The sequence below is a fragment of the Panicum virgatum genome, chromosome 2N, assembly GCF_016808335.1.
Source record: "Panicum virgatum strain AP13 chromosome 2N, P.virgatum_v5, whole genome shotgun sequence".
Taxonomy (NCBI): domain Eukaryota; kingdom Viridiplantae; phylum Streptophyta; class Magnoliopsida; order Poales; family Poaceae; genus Panicum; species Panicum virgatum.
This window is the reverse complement of record NC_053146.1, coordinates 12,418,394-12,433,786: the sequence shown is the minus strand read 5'-3', so window position 1 is coordinate 12,433,786 and position 15,393 is coordinate 12,418,394. Positions and strand designations below refer to the sequence as shown.

The window sequence follows — 15,393 nt, the reverse complement described above, 5'->3', positions numbered from 1 at the left end:
AACTAGCAGCAGTGGTTCATGCTTTGAAGATCTGGCGTCATTATCTTCTGGGCAATCCTGTTCATATATATACGAACCATAAAAGTCTCAAGTATATCTTCACCCAGAATGAACTAAATCTACGCCAAAGGCGATGGTTGGAATTGATTAAGGATTATGATCTGGAAATTCATTATCACCCGGGTAAGGCCAATGTGGTTGCAGATGCTTTAAGCTGCAAGGCTCAGTGCAACTGCCTGTCTATTGTGCCTTACAATGAAACCCTTTGTTATGAACTGGAAAAATTAAACTTGGGGATCATCACACACGACAGTCTTAATAATTTGGTCCTTTCATCTACTCTTCGAGATCGGATTATTTCTGCTCAAAAACATAATGTCGGGATGGAAAATATTCGCCGAAGACTTGCTGAAAATGACCCAGGGGTGAAGTGTTTTCATTTAGATGAGGCTGGAATTCTATGGTTTAAGGATCGTTTGGTGGTACCTAAAGATTTGGAGCTCCGAAAACAATTTCTTAATGAAGCTCATCTCTCTAGGTATTCTATCCACCCGGGCAGCAATAAAATGTATCAAGATTTGAAGCAGCGATTTTGGTGGACAAGAATGAAGCGGTAGATTGCTAAATATGTGTCTGAATGTGACACCTATAGAAGGGTTAAGGCAAGCTATTTGAGATCAGCTGGTCCTCTTCAGCCTTTGAGTATTCCATCTTGGAAGTGGGAGGACATCAGTATGGATTTCATTGTCGGCTTACCCAAAACTTCAAAAAGATACGACTCCATCTGGGTTATTGTTGACCGCCTCACCAAGTCTGCACACTTTCTTCCTGTAAAAACTATTTATACGGCCAAGCAATATGCTCAACTATATATGGACCGTATTGTGAGCCTTCATGGGATTCCAAAAACTATCATTTCAGATCGTGGTGCACAATTTATTGCTCGGTTATAGGAGCATTTCCACGCCGCCCTTGGTACACAACTGATCCGCAGTTCAGCTTATCATCCCCAGACCGATGGTCAAACCGAGAGGATTAATCAAATTTTGGAAGATATGCTGCGGGTCTGTGTACTCTCTTATAGTAAAAAGTGGGATGAGTGCCTACCACTCGTTGAATTTTCTTACAATAATAGCTACCAGGAAAGTATCAAGATGGCACCATTTGAAGCCTTATATGGACGAAGATGTTGGACTCCATTGAACTGGTCAGAAGCCGGTGAAAGAAATTTCTTTGGGCCCGATATAGTGGGTGAGGCCGAAGACCAAGTTCGCTTTATACAGGCAAATCTGAAAGCCGCACAGTCCCGCCAAAAGAGCTATGCAGATAAGAGACGCGGGCCTCTGATATTTGAAGTTCGTGATCATGTTTACCTTCGGGTGTCTCCAATGAGAGGTGTTCAACGGTTTGGAGTACGTGGAAAACTGGCGCACCGTTATGTTGGTCTTTTTCCTATCATTGAGCGGTGTGGGCCAGTAGCATATCGAGTAGAGCTTCCTCCTCATTTATCAGCGGTTCATAATATATTCCATGTCCCGCAGCTCAAAAAGTGCCTTCGTGTTCCAATTGAGGCTATTGATATGGAGAATTTACAGCTAGAACCTGATCTTGTTTATCCGGAGCATCCTGTGAGAATCGTTGATCACAAGACCCGGGTTACTCGAAATCAAATCAGCAATTTCTATAAAGTTCAGTGGTGTAATCATTCCGAGCGAGAAGCTACCTGGGAAACGGAGGAATTTGTTCAGTCCAAATGTCCTGAGTTGCTCCAATTATACCAAGGTATATGATTTTCCGACTTCCTTTCAATTCGGCACTTTTCTCCTAAATCTCGGGACCCTTTCAATTCGGCACTTTTCTCCTAAATCTCGGGACGAGATTTCTTTTAGAAGGAAGGATTGTAACAATTCAAACTGAATTCAAATGAAAATTTAAAAAAATGTTGAAGAAGCTTACACGTGGGCCCCACCTGTCAATCTCTCACCCTCTCTTCTCCCTGTTGCGCACAGCGCACGGTATGGCGGGAGGAGTCCTCCCGAAGCCGTGCGTGGCCGTCGAGGAGCGTCGCCGCGTTGCTCGGCCGTCCAACGTCGTCAAGTCGTCCACGACGTCTTTCCGAGCTCGCCACCTGCCTTCACTCTCGCTCGCACTCCCGTTCCTCTTCTTCTCTGTCCTCGGTCCGCCATGAACGGCGCTTGATGCTGTTCGCGCTCGCCGGCCCGATTCGCGAGCTCCTCTCCATAAATTCCAAATCCACTTCGCCCGAAGCTCCTCCACCTCTCTAGTGTCCTTCCCAACCCCTCCAAACCTAGCCCCAAGCCCTATCTCGCCGGGAATCGGAGATTTTCCGGCCGTCAGCCATTAAAGTCGCCCGAGCTCCACCTCAACGTCGAACTCCCACCTCCGGTCCCCGTTTTCTTCGCCCAGCAGCTCAAATCGACTCTAGGTGAGGCACTAATGCTCGTGCTCTCCGTGTTCCCGCACGTTCACGAGGTTTCCGCGCTCGTTCCACGCCATGCCGCCGCCGACCGAGGTGCTTGCCGCCGTCGTACGCCGCGAGAAGCGCTCGCGTCACCCCGCGCCACGCTAGCGCGCGCACCGAAGCCGCCTGCTCTCGCTGTTGCTCGCCTCGCGCTGCGCCGCCACCACCTGGCTCCGCTTCGGTCGGAACGCGGCCGTGCCGCCGCCGCTCCCCTGCTCTGGCGCCGCCCCCGTCGCGCAGCCGCGTCGCCACCACCGCCCTGCCCCACCCCCGCACCGCGCCAGCGCCGCGGGCCGAGGCGCGCGAGCCAGAGGCCCCGCCGCCGCGCTGCTCGCCACCGGCCGCCGCCGCCGCGAGCCTCTCCTCCCCTGTTTCGCCGTCGCTGACCCTCGCCACTGCCTAGGGCCGTGCGCGCGTACGGGCCCCACCGAGCCGCTGCTGCCGCGCCGCCGCTGCCGGCCTCCTCCGCTGCGGGCCCCTCGGCCCTGCACCTGGCGCGCCGCCGCACGCCGCGGTGTGCGTGGCCGGGCAGGGAAAGCCGCCCCTCCCACTGACCAGTGGGGCCCGCTGGTCAGGGGGGTTTAGAGGGGGGGTTTCTTTTATTTTGTGTTTGATTTTGGCTGTGTGTTGTAAAATCCATATAAAATTAAAAAAAAAATGTGAAAAATATGAAATAAATTTTGTTAGATTTGTTAGAGTAAGATCTAATGAAGGAAAAATATACATGCTGGTAAAATAACATTTTTACCCCTGCAAAAATTTAAATTGTGTTTAGTCTTGCTTAATTAGTTTCTATAGATCTGTTAATCTAAAAATTGTGAAATTTTTGCAGTAGCTCACTTTAAACATGAGTGATCCAAATTAGTATATGAATATAAAATGTATCCAAACTTAGATATGAGAATAGGAATAATAATACTTTTACATGTAAAATTTTATACAAATTATGAGAGACAAGTAATAATATCTTTGCTAGTCATGTTTTGTTTTATAGTAAATCATGCTCTAATTGATAATTTGGCCCTCTAATTGTTTCTAGCACTTCGGGTTTAAGTTAATTATCACCATACCTGCGTCATTTTATGTAAATTGTAAATTGTAAATTGATAATTTGGCCCTCTAATTGTTTAATTGCAAAGGCATGTTGGCATTTACTCATTATCTCATATGCATACATATAGAATCCGCGACCGAGGAAGTCGTATACGAGGTGATCGCGGAGCCGCAGGAGCAGACGGAGCAAGCCCCGCAGGAGTTTCGTGACGACCCGGCCCAAGACCCAGTTGACACTAGCACTGAGCAGCAACCCGAAGGCAAGCCCTGTAGCATAACCTATTATTTTAACTTATGAAATGTTATATATATTTACTTGTTTATGCATTAAGTTTCTAGGCGTTGAATGAAGCCCTAGTTGCATGATAAAAATAGGATTCGGTAGAAGTCGAGTAATTTCCTGTTACTCGCGAGATATAGGATATCTTTATGATTTGATTATAGAATATCGAAATATGGAGGAAAGGAAATGAATTGGAGACCGGGCGGGAACTGCCTAGCCCCGTCTATGTCGGTTAAGGACCGTACCGTTGTCGGCCCTGCTGATCATGTTTGAATTGTACTAACCGCATACCGGGAGTAGGAGGTAGTCGAAACCGGTAAGCCGAGTACTGCCTCACCTCAAAAGCACTCCATCTCACCTCCTAGGGTAGTCGAGTAGTCGCGGAGAAATGGTGTTGCATATGTTTACTTTTGGTGGTCTCACGTTGAGCTCGGCTGACCATATGATGGTGGGGCGGTCCTGTAGTTCGAGATGGGGAGGGGAATGGTTGGCTCGTATAGTCTGACGGGACATATGTGTGCCGTGTTGGTTAGGTCCACCTTGCAAGGTTAAATCGCATCGATTCGCCGTCGGTCGCTCTCGGACATGAGCACCTTGATCTCCGAGTCACATCGTAGTAAGAATATGGAAGGGAATGAAATGATCAATATGGTTGTACCTAATCAATTGTTTTTCCACACTGATTGGTGTAGAAATGCAAACCATAGAAAATAGGTACTCATTCCTAATCTTGAGCTAAAATATTGAAAGTAAGGACTCACTCTTAAATGCTTTTCCGCAAAACAACTCACATCCAAAAAGCCGTGCATGTCTAGATAGTGGGCTATGTATACCCATAGTCGGGTAAGTCTTGCGGAGTATTAGTATACTCAGGGTTGTGGCTCAAACTATTTCAGGTCAGAATGAGGAAGACTTCTGCCCTTGTTGTGCCAACTTCATCCGGCTTGACGCGGATGGTTGGGAGGTGGCTGGTCCAGATGCTTAGTCCCTACTAGTTACCGAATCACACACCCGTGAGCTGAGTGTGTGATTCGACTCTGCGCTTCATGTATTATAGACGTCAGGTTTCATGTATCGAACTTTGTTTTAAACTGTAGTGCACTTGTATATTATTTATGTAATTAAACCAGATTTGTAAAACTTAATGCACTCTACTCTGTATTGTAGTTGTATTTGCATGTACTCGATATGTTTGTACTGCCTGCGCTCACCTTCGTGTGAGACTACTGGTGTTTGTTTCGATCGGAAGGTCAGTTCCGAAAGGGCTGTCAAATTAAACCGTTATGCCAAATGTGCGTGATGTGTTCAAATGATGGCCATTTCGCTTAATTTTGAGCTTTAATTTGGCGGGGAAAAGGCCCAACATAGCGAGGGGCGAGCTTTCCCTTCACACCGAACCGTTGGACTCCTTTCATTGGAGATACCCGTAAATAGACATGATCTCCCACTTGGAACGAGATCGATTAACGTTTCTTGGCCGCATAGCTTTTCTGCCGGGATTGAGCTATTTTCAAATTCTCCTGTATAACCCGGACTTGTTCTTCCGCCTCACTGACCATATCAGGGCCGAATGTGCCTGATGTGTTCAAATGATGGCCATTTCGCTTAATTTTGAGTTTTAATTTGGCGGTTGTCACAGCCCGGTCCAGCGGGAGGGCAGCAGCACCAGCAGGCCGCCTCTGCACCGCGCGCCTCCGGCTCGCAAGCCCACTTCGCCGCCCCGGGTCCCTTCTCGCCGGCCCAATTTGGCACACCGGCCCAGCTGCCTCCTGGGTTCCTGCCGATGCCTGGGCCGCCTCAGCAATTCGTCCCTGCACCGCCACCGCCCGCTCAGCAGACCTAGACGCCCTAGTCCGGCGCATGGGATCAGCAATCGCTGGCCAGCAACTTCAGCACTGCCACTCTCAACCCGACCAACACCACCGACTGGATTGTGGACTCTGGCGCCTCTACTCATATGACGCCCGACACCGGTAACATTTCCTTGTTCCGTCCATCGCGCTCATCATCCATTATAGTTGGCAACGGTACAAGTATTATCTTGTCATTCTTGATGATTGCTCGCATTTTCTGTGGACGTTCCCGCTTCGGCTTAAATCTGAAACCTTTAATGCGCTGGCTAATTTTTTCTCCTATGTGAAGACCCAGTTCGGCCGCACCATTCGGAGTATCCAGTGTGATAACGGCCGCGAATTCGACAACTCGACCACTCGCGCCTTCTTTCTCACCAACGGCGTCTTGTTCCGGATGTCGTGCCCCTACACGTCCTCTCAAAACGGTAAAGCCGAGTGCATGATTCGTTCCACTAATAACATCATCCACTCCTTACTGTTTCAGGCCTCCCTTGCGCCATCCTACTAGGTCGATTGACTCCATACCGCCACATATCTTCTCAACCGGCTACCCACCAAGACCTTGACCCACGGCACTCCCCACTTCGCCCTGTTCGGGACGCACCCGTCGTACGCCCACCTCCGTGTCTTCGGATGCGCCTGCTACCCAAACATGTCTAGCACTGCCGCCCACAAGCTCGCCCCTCGATCGAGCCTCTGTGTATTTCTTGGGTATTCTAGTAACCACAAAGGATATCGTTGTTTGGATCTTTCCTCCAACCGTATCCTCATCTCCCGTCATGTGTTGTTCGACGAGTCCAAATTTCCCCTCGCTGGCTCTCGTCCAACACCCAATGATCTTGACTTTCTGTCTGAGTTTGAGGTGACGGTCCGCCCGATCGGACCTCCTCTTGCAGGTCCTCACCGCGCCGGCTCCCGTGCGCCTCCCTCCGCAGCCGCAGCGACCCCTGTCACACCCGCGGCGGACGCTGGTGCCTCAGGAGTGCCCCCGGAGTCGACCCCGACAATCCCCGCGCCACGCGCGGCCCTGGCAGCCACGACGCCCTGCGCGCTACGCGCGGCCCCGGCTGCCCCGACATCCTGCGCAGCCACGACCTCGCCGTCGCACTACGCGACTCTGGCTCCCCCCGCGCCACGCGCGGCCACGACACCGACACCTCTGCTCGTCTACAGCCGTCGGCCGTGCCCCACAGCCACATCCACCTCGGCGCCGGCTGTGCCGCTGCCCCAAGGTGCTGTCCCCATCGCGCCGGTGGTCAACCAGCACCATATGGCGACCCGCGGCAAGTCCGGCTTTCGAGTGCCCTCCACCTTCCATGCCGAGACGTTGTCGCCCATCCCGAAGACCTATCGCACCACGCTTGCCGACCCTAATTGGCACCGTGCGATGGCAGAGGAGTATGCTGTTCTCCTCGCCAACACCACATGGGATCTTGTCCCGCGTCCTTCGGGCGCCAACATCGTCACCAGCAAGTGGATCTTCCGGCACAAGTTTCATGCCGACGGGTCCTTAGATCGATACAAGGCTCGTTGGGTCCTCCGCGGCTTTACTCGGCGCCCTGGTGTCCACTATGATGAGACATTCAGCCCAGTGGTCAAACCTGCTACTGTCCGTACAGTTTTGTCCATCGCTCTCTCCCAGCATTGGCCGGTCCATCAGCTCGACGTCAAGAATGCTTTCTTGCATGGAACCCTCAGCGAGACTATCTACTGCACCCAACCTACAGGTTTTGTTGACTCTGCTCACCCTACTGCAGTTTGTCGTCTCAACAAGTCTCTGTATGGTTTGAAGCAAGCGCCGCAGGCTTGGTACAGTCGCTTCGCTACTCATCTACTTACTTTGGGGTTCATCAAGGCCAAGTCAGACACATCTCTTTTCATCTATCGTCGAGGATCTGAGACTGCTTACTTGCTTCTGTATGTGGATGATATTGTTCTCCCTGCCTCCAGTCGGGATCTCCTTCGCCGCATCATTACAGCCTTGCACCAGGAGTTCTCCATGAAGGATTTGGGTGACCTTCATCATTTTCTGGGAGTTGCAGTTCAGCGCTACTCTGCGGGTCTCTTCCTGTCTCAGCGGCAGTACACATTGGATGTCCTCGAGCGTGCTGGTATGGCTGATTGTAAACCTTGTAGCACTCCTGTTGACACCAATGCCAAGGTTTCCTCCATTGATGGCGCTCCTGTCAGTGATCCCACTCAGTATCGCAGCTTAGTTGGTGCCTTGCAGTACCTCACATTCACTCGGCTGGATATCTCCTATGCAGTGCAGCAGGTGTCTTCATATGCATGATCCTCGCGATACTCATCTCTCAGCAGTTAAGCGCATCATGCGCTATCTCCGAGGGACGACTGAGCATGGTCTTCTGCTTCGACCCTCTGTGCCCTCTGCCTTGTGTGTCTACACTGATGCCAACTGGGTTGGCTGTCCAGACACTCGCAAGTCTACATCCGGTTATGCTGTGTTTCTTGGTGATAATCTGGTGTCATGGTCCTCCAAACGTCAAAACACAGTGTCTCGCTCAAGTGCAGAAGCTGAGTACAGAGCAGTTGCAAATGGTGTTGCTGAAGCTTGTTGGCTTCGCCAGTTGATGCAGGAGCTTCATTGTCCGCTGACCAAGAGCACCCTGGTCTATTGTGACAATGTCAGTGCAATCTACCTGTCAACCAATCCTGTTCAGCATCAGCGCACTAAGCAAGTGGAGATCGACCTTCACTTTGTTTGTGAGAAGGTTGCCATTGGAGATGTTCGAGTTCTTCATGTCCCGACGACGTCTCAGTTCGCCGACATCTTCACCAAAGGACTTCCCACATCGGTCTTTTCTGAGTTTCGTTCCAGTCTTAACGTTTGTACTGTAGACGTTTAGACTGCAGGGGGGTGTTAGAGATTTGTTATCTCCTCCCCTATTTTAGGCACCGGTGGTTGATTTGTTTCCCACCTGGCTGTTGCCTTGTGCACCGATCTCCCTAATCTCCTCCCTGTAATCTCGTAGATTAGGTAGAGGAGATCCCCTCCCTGATTCTCTCTAAGTCAGGTAGAGATCTTTGGTAGAGGTCTATATATTGTACTCCCTGTTTAACAGATGAATACAATCAATGTTTATGCGCCATACACCTTCTACTTCTATCACTAATGTTTCTGAAGCTTCTCAATTTGGTCGGCATCTTTGCTTTGCGAAAATGCAGGTCAAAGATGTAAGTCAGACTGGCAAACTTCAAGACAAACGAAAGTCCAGTGGACTAGGAACACCAAGTTGGAGAATTAAAATCAAACTAGATAAAATTCCTTGATAGTGGTGCCACAGAAGATTGTGCTGCTAGTGCATTGGAATCGATGAAGCTGTTACTGCCATCTCATGGCAGAGATTGCCATATGTACAATAAGCAATAAAGATCTCCAATGCTATTGGACAGTAAATTTAGGCAGTTGCCTAGCATGCAAATGCATGAAATGGGAAGGTCAAATATGTTTTTTTTTTCCTGCGTAATGTGGTTGTTACATGCATAAAAGATGTACTACTGAATACATAGAATGTAATTAGGCATAGCATAGCTATTAATAATATACAACACGAGAAGATCAACACATCCAAAACTAAACTAGTCAGAATATTTTCAGTGTAAATGAAAGAGGAACAGTATTTTTTCTGTATTATTACAACAATATAGATAGTTTCTTCAACATGACTAATTTTTTCAGACACCAGAATTCAAGATGTAGTTCAGAAATAACAGTGCATTTGATTTTCATGGTTGACCAACTGCAAGTTTAACCATTTCAAATACTAACCTAATGTTAGTTTGCTGCCATATAGCAAACACCTACATGCACCAATAGCTTGTACTTGATACTCCCTCCAGACACAAATAAGTGACTCCCCTGTGTCGTCTGAAGTCAACCATTCCACACTATGATTATAAACTACTTTTTATTTGCTGAATTTCGATACAGGTAGATTTGTAACAAAAGTAGTCTCCTAATAATATACTTCTACTATTGTTACAAATATATTATGACAAAACTTAGTGGTCATTGTTATATGCTCTGGAGACCATGTCAATGTCCAAACTATCACTTATTTGTGACCGGAAAGAGTAGCATATAGAGGGTTATTTCAACAACTGCTTTCTTTTTATGGCACTATGAATAGTGAAAGCTGTTGGTTAGCATAAATCATAATAACTCGAGGTTAATAAAGGACACTATAAAAATAATGGTGATGAAATGCAAATTCGGAACATGTTTTTGTCTCTTATTTGCAATCATTCCTGGGCAACAAAACCACTTAAGATGATAATAGTTTTAGGTGACAGCCAACAAACTGAAGCAGAACAACACACCTGACACTGTGTGGTTGACATATGACCAAGTCTCTGCCTCAGCTGATCTTCACTTAGATCTGAACTGAACATGTCATCATCACCCATATACGAACAAAGGGAATGGTACCTACATATTTCCATGTACACATTAGAATACCACAGACGGCGAAAGATCTTTAGTCCCTTATTGATAATTTTGCAATCATAACTTTATCAAACGAAACTTAGGATAGATGCTGGCAAATATTGATCTTGCCCCTAATTCCAGAAAGGGTAGACCAAATAGTTTCACTTAAACACCAGGCTGAAAGATATTGTGGTTCAAAACCACAGGTCCATGGAATTCCCTTATATATACTACCTTCGTTTTTAAATATATGTCGTTTAGGACAAGTTCATTAGTATAACTTGTCCTAAACATCATATCAGAAAACGAAGGGACTAGCAAATTATGCTTCGTGGGTTGTAACTGTACTAGATGGTCACACAATCAGGGGAAGAGTGTAGTGAATATTGTTGGCAGTTTGTTGCTTTCGATGATCACCAGGGCTTCCCATTTTTACCTAGAAAGGGGAAGCCACACCTCTACCAACCAGCACCAGCAGCTATCAGAGTAACATATATGGCTGCTGCTGCCACTGATGGACAGATGACGAAAAGATCTCCTTTACAAACTTTTTTTTTTGCAAAAAGGGATAAAGAAACTGCTTATAGCATTAGAGTCAATTTCTAGTTGATCCACTGTGGAATTCAGTCAGTTAGGGAATCTTTGGTAGTTCAAGAGGGATTTTGCTATTATAAATCCTAAATTTGTGTTCAACAAACAACTGGAACCAAAATTGGAAACAATTCAGCACTTTTGAGAAACTACCAACAATGCCAACAAAGCCTTAGTACAAATCTCTATATTCTTTAACTTGATTATAATTATACCTGTAGGCGGTAATGGGAGCATCTGGGTTTGCTTCTCTAGGCATCAAATCCATTCCACGACCCTCAGTAATCATTTTTGCTGCCAGGTCTATCATTTCAGCTGTTTCTGGAAGAGTTGCTCTATATTCCCTGTCACTTACTGGGGCCTGAAGAATATATTAGCATAGAACTCACACCCAGATATACAACAACAACAACATAGCCTTTTTTCCCAAGCAAGTTGGGGTAGGCTAGAGATGAAACCCGAAAGAAATAAGTTCAAGGTTCAGACACATTGATAGCTAGTCTCCAAACGCTCCTATCCAAAGCTATCTCTTTAGAGATATTCCAATCCTTAAGGTCTCTCTTAACCAACTCATCCCACGTCAGTTTAGGTCTACCTCTACCCCTCTTTATATTATCGACCCGCTCAAGAACCCCAATACTCACCGGCGCCTCAGGAGGCCTTCGTTGGACATGTCCAAACCATCTCAACCGATGTTGAGTAAGTTTCTCCTCAATTGGTGCCACCCCGACCCTATCCCGAATAACTTCGTTCCGGACTCTATCCCTCCTTGTGTGCCCGCAAAACCACCGCAACATCTGCATCTCTGCTACACTCAGTTGCTGCACATGTCGCCTTTTTGTAGGCCAACATTCAGCACCGTATAACATCGCCGGACGAATTGTTGTCCTATAAAATTTGCCTTTTAGCTTTTGTGGCACCCTCTTGTCACAAAGGATGCCAGAAGCTTGCCGCCATTTCAACCAGCCAGCTGAAATTCTATGCCTAACATCTTCATCAATGTCGCCATCCTTTTGTAGCACCGATCCTAAATACCGAAAAGTATTCTTCTGGACCACCACTTGCCCATCTAGACTAACGTCTCCCCCCTCATGCCTAGTCGCGCTGAAATCGCACATCATGTACTCGGTCTTGGTCCTACTAAGTCTGAACCCTTTCGACTCTAACGTGCGTCTCCACAGCTCTAACTTCCTATTAACCCCTGCCCTACTCTCGTCAACTAGCACCACATCATCAGCAAAGAGCATACACCAAGGGATCTCACCTTGTATATCCCTTGTGACCTCATCCATCACTAAAGCAAATAAATAAGGGCTCAATGCTGACCCCTGGTGTAGGCCTATGTTAATAGGAAAGTCAGTGGTGTTGCCATCACATGTCCGGACAAACGTCGTCGCATCCTTGTACATATCCTTAATGAGGGTAATGTACTTAGTTGGGACTTTGTGCTTCTCCAAAGCCCACCACATGACATGTCTCGTTACTTTGTCATATGCCTTCTCAAGGTCAATGAAGACCATGTGCAAGTCCTTCTTCTGCTCCCTATATCTCTCCATCAATTGTCGTATTAAGAAAATCGCCTCCATGGTTGACCTTCCAGGCATGAACCCAAATTGGTTTTGGGTCACACTTGTCACTCTTCTTAGGCGATGCTCGATAACCCTCTCCCAAAGCTTCATCGTATGGCTCATCAGCTTAATCCCACGGTAGTTAGTACAACTTTGAACATCGCCCTTGTTTTTGAAGATAGGTACTAATATACTTCTCCTCCATTCTTCCGACATCTTGTTTGACCGAAAAATGAGATTAAAAAGCTTAGTTAACCATACTATTGCTCTATCTCCTAGGCATCTCCACACCTCAATGGGAATACCATCAGGGCCCATCGCTTTACCTCTCTTCATTCTCTTCAAAGCCTCCCCGATCTCTACCTCCTGAATTCTCCTCACAAAACGTCTGTTTGTATCGTCAAAAGAGTCATCTAAGTCAAGGGTAGGGCTCTCACTCTTCCCATTAAACAACTTGTCAAAGTACTCTCTCCATCTATCCATGATCTCCTCATCCTTCACTAGCAGTCGATCCGTCCCATCCTTAATGCATTTGATTTGGTTGATGTCCCTTGTCTTCCGCTCGCGGATCCTAGCCATCCTATAAATGTCCTTCTCCCCTTCTTTCGTGCCTAGCCGCTGATACAAGTCATCATATGCCTTACCCTTTGCTACACTCACAGCTCGCTTTGCAACCCTCTTCGCTAATTTATAGCCCTCGATGTTGGCTGCACTCTTGTCAAGGTAGAGGCGCTTGAAACACTCCTTCTTCTCCTTAATAGCCCTTTGCACCTCGTCGTTCCACCACCAGGTGTCTTTCCCCTCCTGTTTGCCTCCCCTACTCACGCCAAACACCTCTGAGGCCACCTTCCGAACACATGTTGCCATCTTTAGCCACATGTCATCTGCGTCTTCTCCTTCTTCCCAAGGCCCCTCACCTAGCATCCTTTCCTTAAACGCTTGTGCCGCTTCCCCTCTAAACTTCCACCACTTTGTTCTCGCAATCTTGGCACATTTGTCCCGGTGGACACGTACCCGAAGACGAAAGTCCGCCACCACAAGCTTGTGTTGAGGGACAACACACTCCCCGGGTATCACACCCAGATATCATTAAAATATTAAATTAGTTCCAGCAAGTATAAACAGTTCAAAGTTGATAAGTTTGACATTCAGTGAGAAATGTCGCACACATCAAATTTAAACAACTTTTACTCCTCTACTTGTGCATTCGAAGAGAATAAACAGAGAGAATACCTGCAAAATGACCCCAGAAACTGCTTTTGAACAAGCAAAGTTTGTGCGCATATAATGCACAATATCCTGGCACCCATGGAAGACTCAGTGTTATATAATGCACAATATCCTGGCACCCATGGAAGACTCAGTGTTATCTTATTACAGAGCTGTTAAGTAGTAGTGGATATTAGCAATACCATACCTGGCAACCAGTGCTGTGACCAAGCAATATTACTCCTTCAGAATTTTCCTTATTTATTAAGTAACTGATAAGCTGATCTAGTTCCAATGCATCCTTCAACAAGAAAACATATATGAGCAATGCATAGACCAAGAAAAATATAAGAGAAGTTAACAAATCAAAAGATAGAAATAGATAAAACTGGAAATTCAATAGAACTTGGGGATAAATTGGTAATATAATTATTGGAACAAAATGTCATCACTTAATATTATTATACCCAAAAAGGGTAAATCTACAGGTTTCATGCAAATCACAATACCACTGATACTAAGTAGCCTTTAAAGCTGATTTTTACAAAGGAATCAATAACATGGTTATAAGGAAAGCTTTCATAGAATGGAGGGGTAATGTCAAGATAATGATGTAGGAGAATAACTCAGTGTATTCCTCCAAACCCTAGAAGGGTGGGTAATATAGTAGCTATATATGGGCCTCTAGATGGGCCTAATACATGGGCCATAAGTGCCACTCATATATACACCAACACCCCCGCACAGTCTGAACTACTGGCGCAGCAGAGTTCAAGACTGGACAACAAAGAAAGCACACAGGGACAACCCCCCCCGGCAGCCACAACTAGTCACCTGCTACGTTGAGGTGTAGCATCCCAAAAACTGACGAAAATAAATCATGCGCTAAAAATTTTGTTTCGTCATTGAGCTCGATCCCTTTCTTGATTCATCTCCCGCCTAAATTCCTGATACCCCGAGGAACCGAGCCGACATCCAAATCTCCCGCGGTCCCATCCCTGTTTCTCCCCTGGCCCGCGCATCGCGCTCTCGCGCGCCCGGACGCCAAGCGTGGCCGACCGGCTCCGAGATCAGCGCCGTGATCCCGGCGCGGATCCCTCCCTCCCTCTCCCCTTTTTCCCTTCTCTCTCCCCTCCTTTTCTTTTTCTTTTCTTTTTCCCATTTTCTTTCTCTTTTCTTTTCTTTTCTCTCTCCTTCCCTCTCCCTCTCTCTCTCCTTCCTTTCTTCTCTGCCGCGAACGCCTGGCCCGCGCCCTCTGCTCCGCCCGACCGTGCCTAATCGAGCACGTCTCCCCCCGGACGCGCCGCCCTTGGACCCCATTCCGGTCATGCAGCGCGCCTGGCCCGGCCCGGTCCTCCTCCCCGCGCGCGCACCGCTGCTGCCCCCCCCCCCTCGCGCGCGCACACGCGCTCGGCCGCAGCAGCTGCTCGGCGCCCCAGCCTGAGCGCCGCGCCGCCACGCCACGGCCGCCTGGCCGCACCTGCGCGCGCAGCGCCCCGCCGTCCGGCCCCGCTCGCCCGCACGCCGTGACCCACCCCGGTCCGCGCTCGCCACTCGAGCCGACCGCCGTTGACGTTGCACAGCGGCGGCGACTCCGGCACAGCGCCGCTTGCCGCGCACGCACACCGCTGCCGTTGACGCCCGTACAGAGCTCGCCTGCGCCAGTCGACCACCGCCCGTCGCGTCCCATCCTGCCCCGCGCACGCGCCTCACTCGCTGCCACCATTGACGCCCGCACAGAGCCTCGCCGCCCCACGCCATTAAACCCGCCTGCAAGCTTGCCGCCGGCCAGCACCCCGCCACCGCCTTGGCCACCTATAAAAGAGGCCGCAGAGCCCTCCCCGAGCACCACATCCACCACCTCGAACCGCGCCGCCACCCCCCCGCCCCCTCTCCGCAGCCCT

The 15,393-nt window shown here is 48.4% G+C and overlaps 1 protein-coding gene across 2 annotated transcripts in view; it reads right to left on the bottom strand.

The window, feature by feature from the left end:
• The window catches only part of LOC120659783 (UPF0613 protein PB24D3.06c-like), a 41,525-nt gene that overhangs the window by 8,484 nt on the left and 17,648 nt on the right, over positions 1 to 15,393 (bottom strand). Inside the window, exons 4-8 of one of the 2 annotated variants that reach the window (XM_039938016.1) lie at positions 13,698 to 13,790; positions 13,514 to 13,579; positions 10,928 to 11,073; positions 10,013 to 10,121; positions 8,551 to 9,560 (exon numbers count right to left, since the gene is read on the bottom strand). In XM_039938016.1, coding sequence (XP_039793950.1) covers positions 9,468 to 9,560; positions 10,013 to 10,121; positions 10,928 to 11,073; positions 13,514 to 13,579; positions 13,698 to 13,790 — 507 coding nt within the window. In that variant the 3' untranslated portion in view covers positions 8,551 to 9,467. Of the gene's footprint in view, positions 1 to 8,550; positions 9,561 to 10,012; positions 10,122 to 10,927; positions 11,074 to 13,513; positions 13,580 to 13,697; positions 13,791 to 15,393 lie in introns of those variants that run through there. The other variant, XM_039938015.1, reaches the window with a different exon arrangement.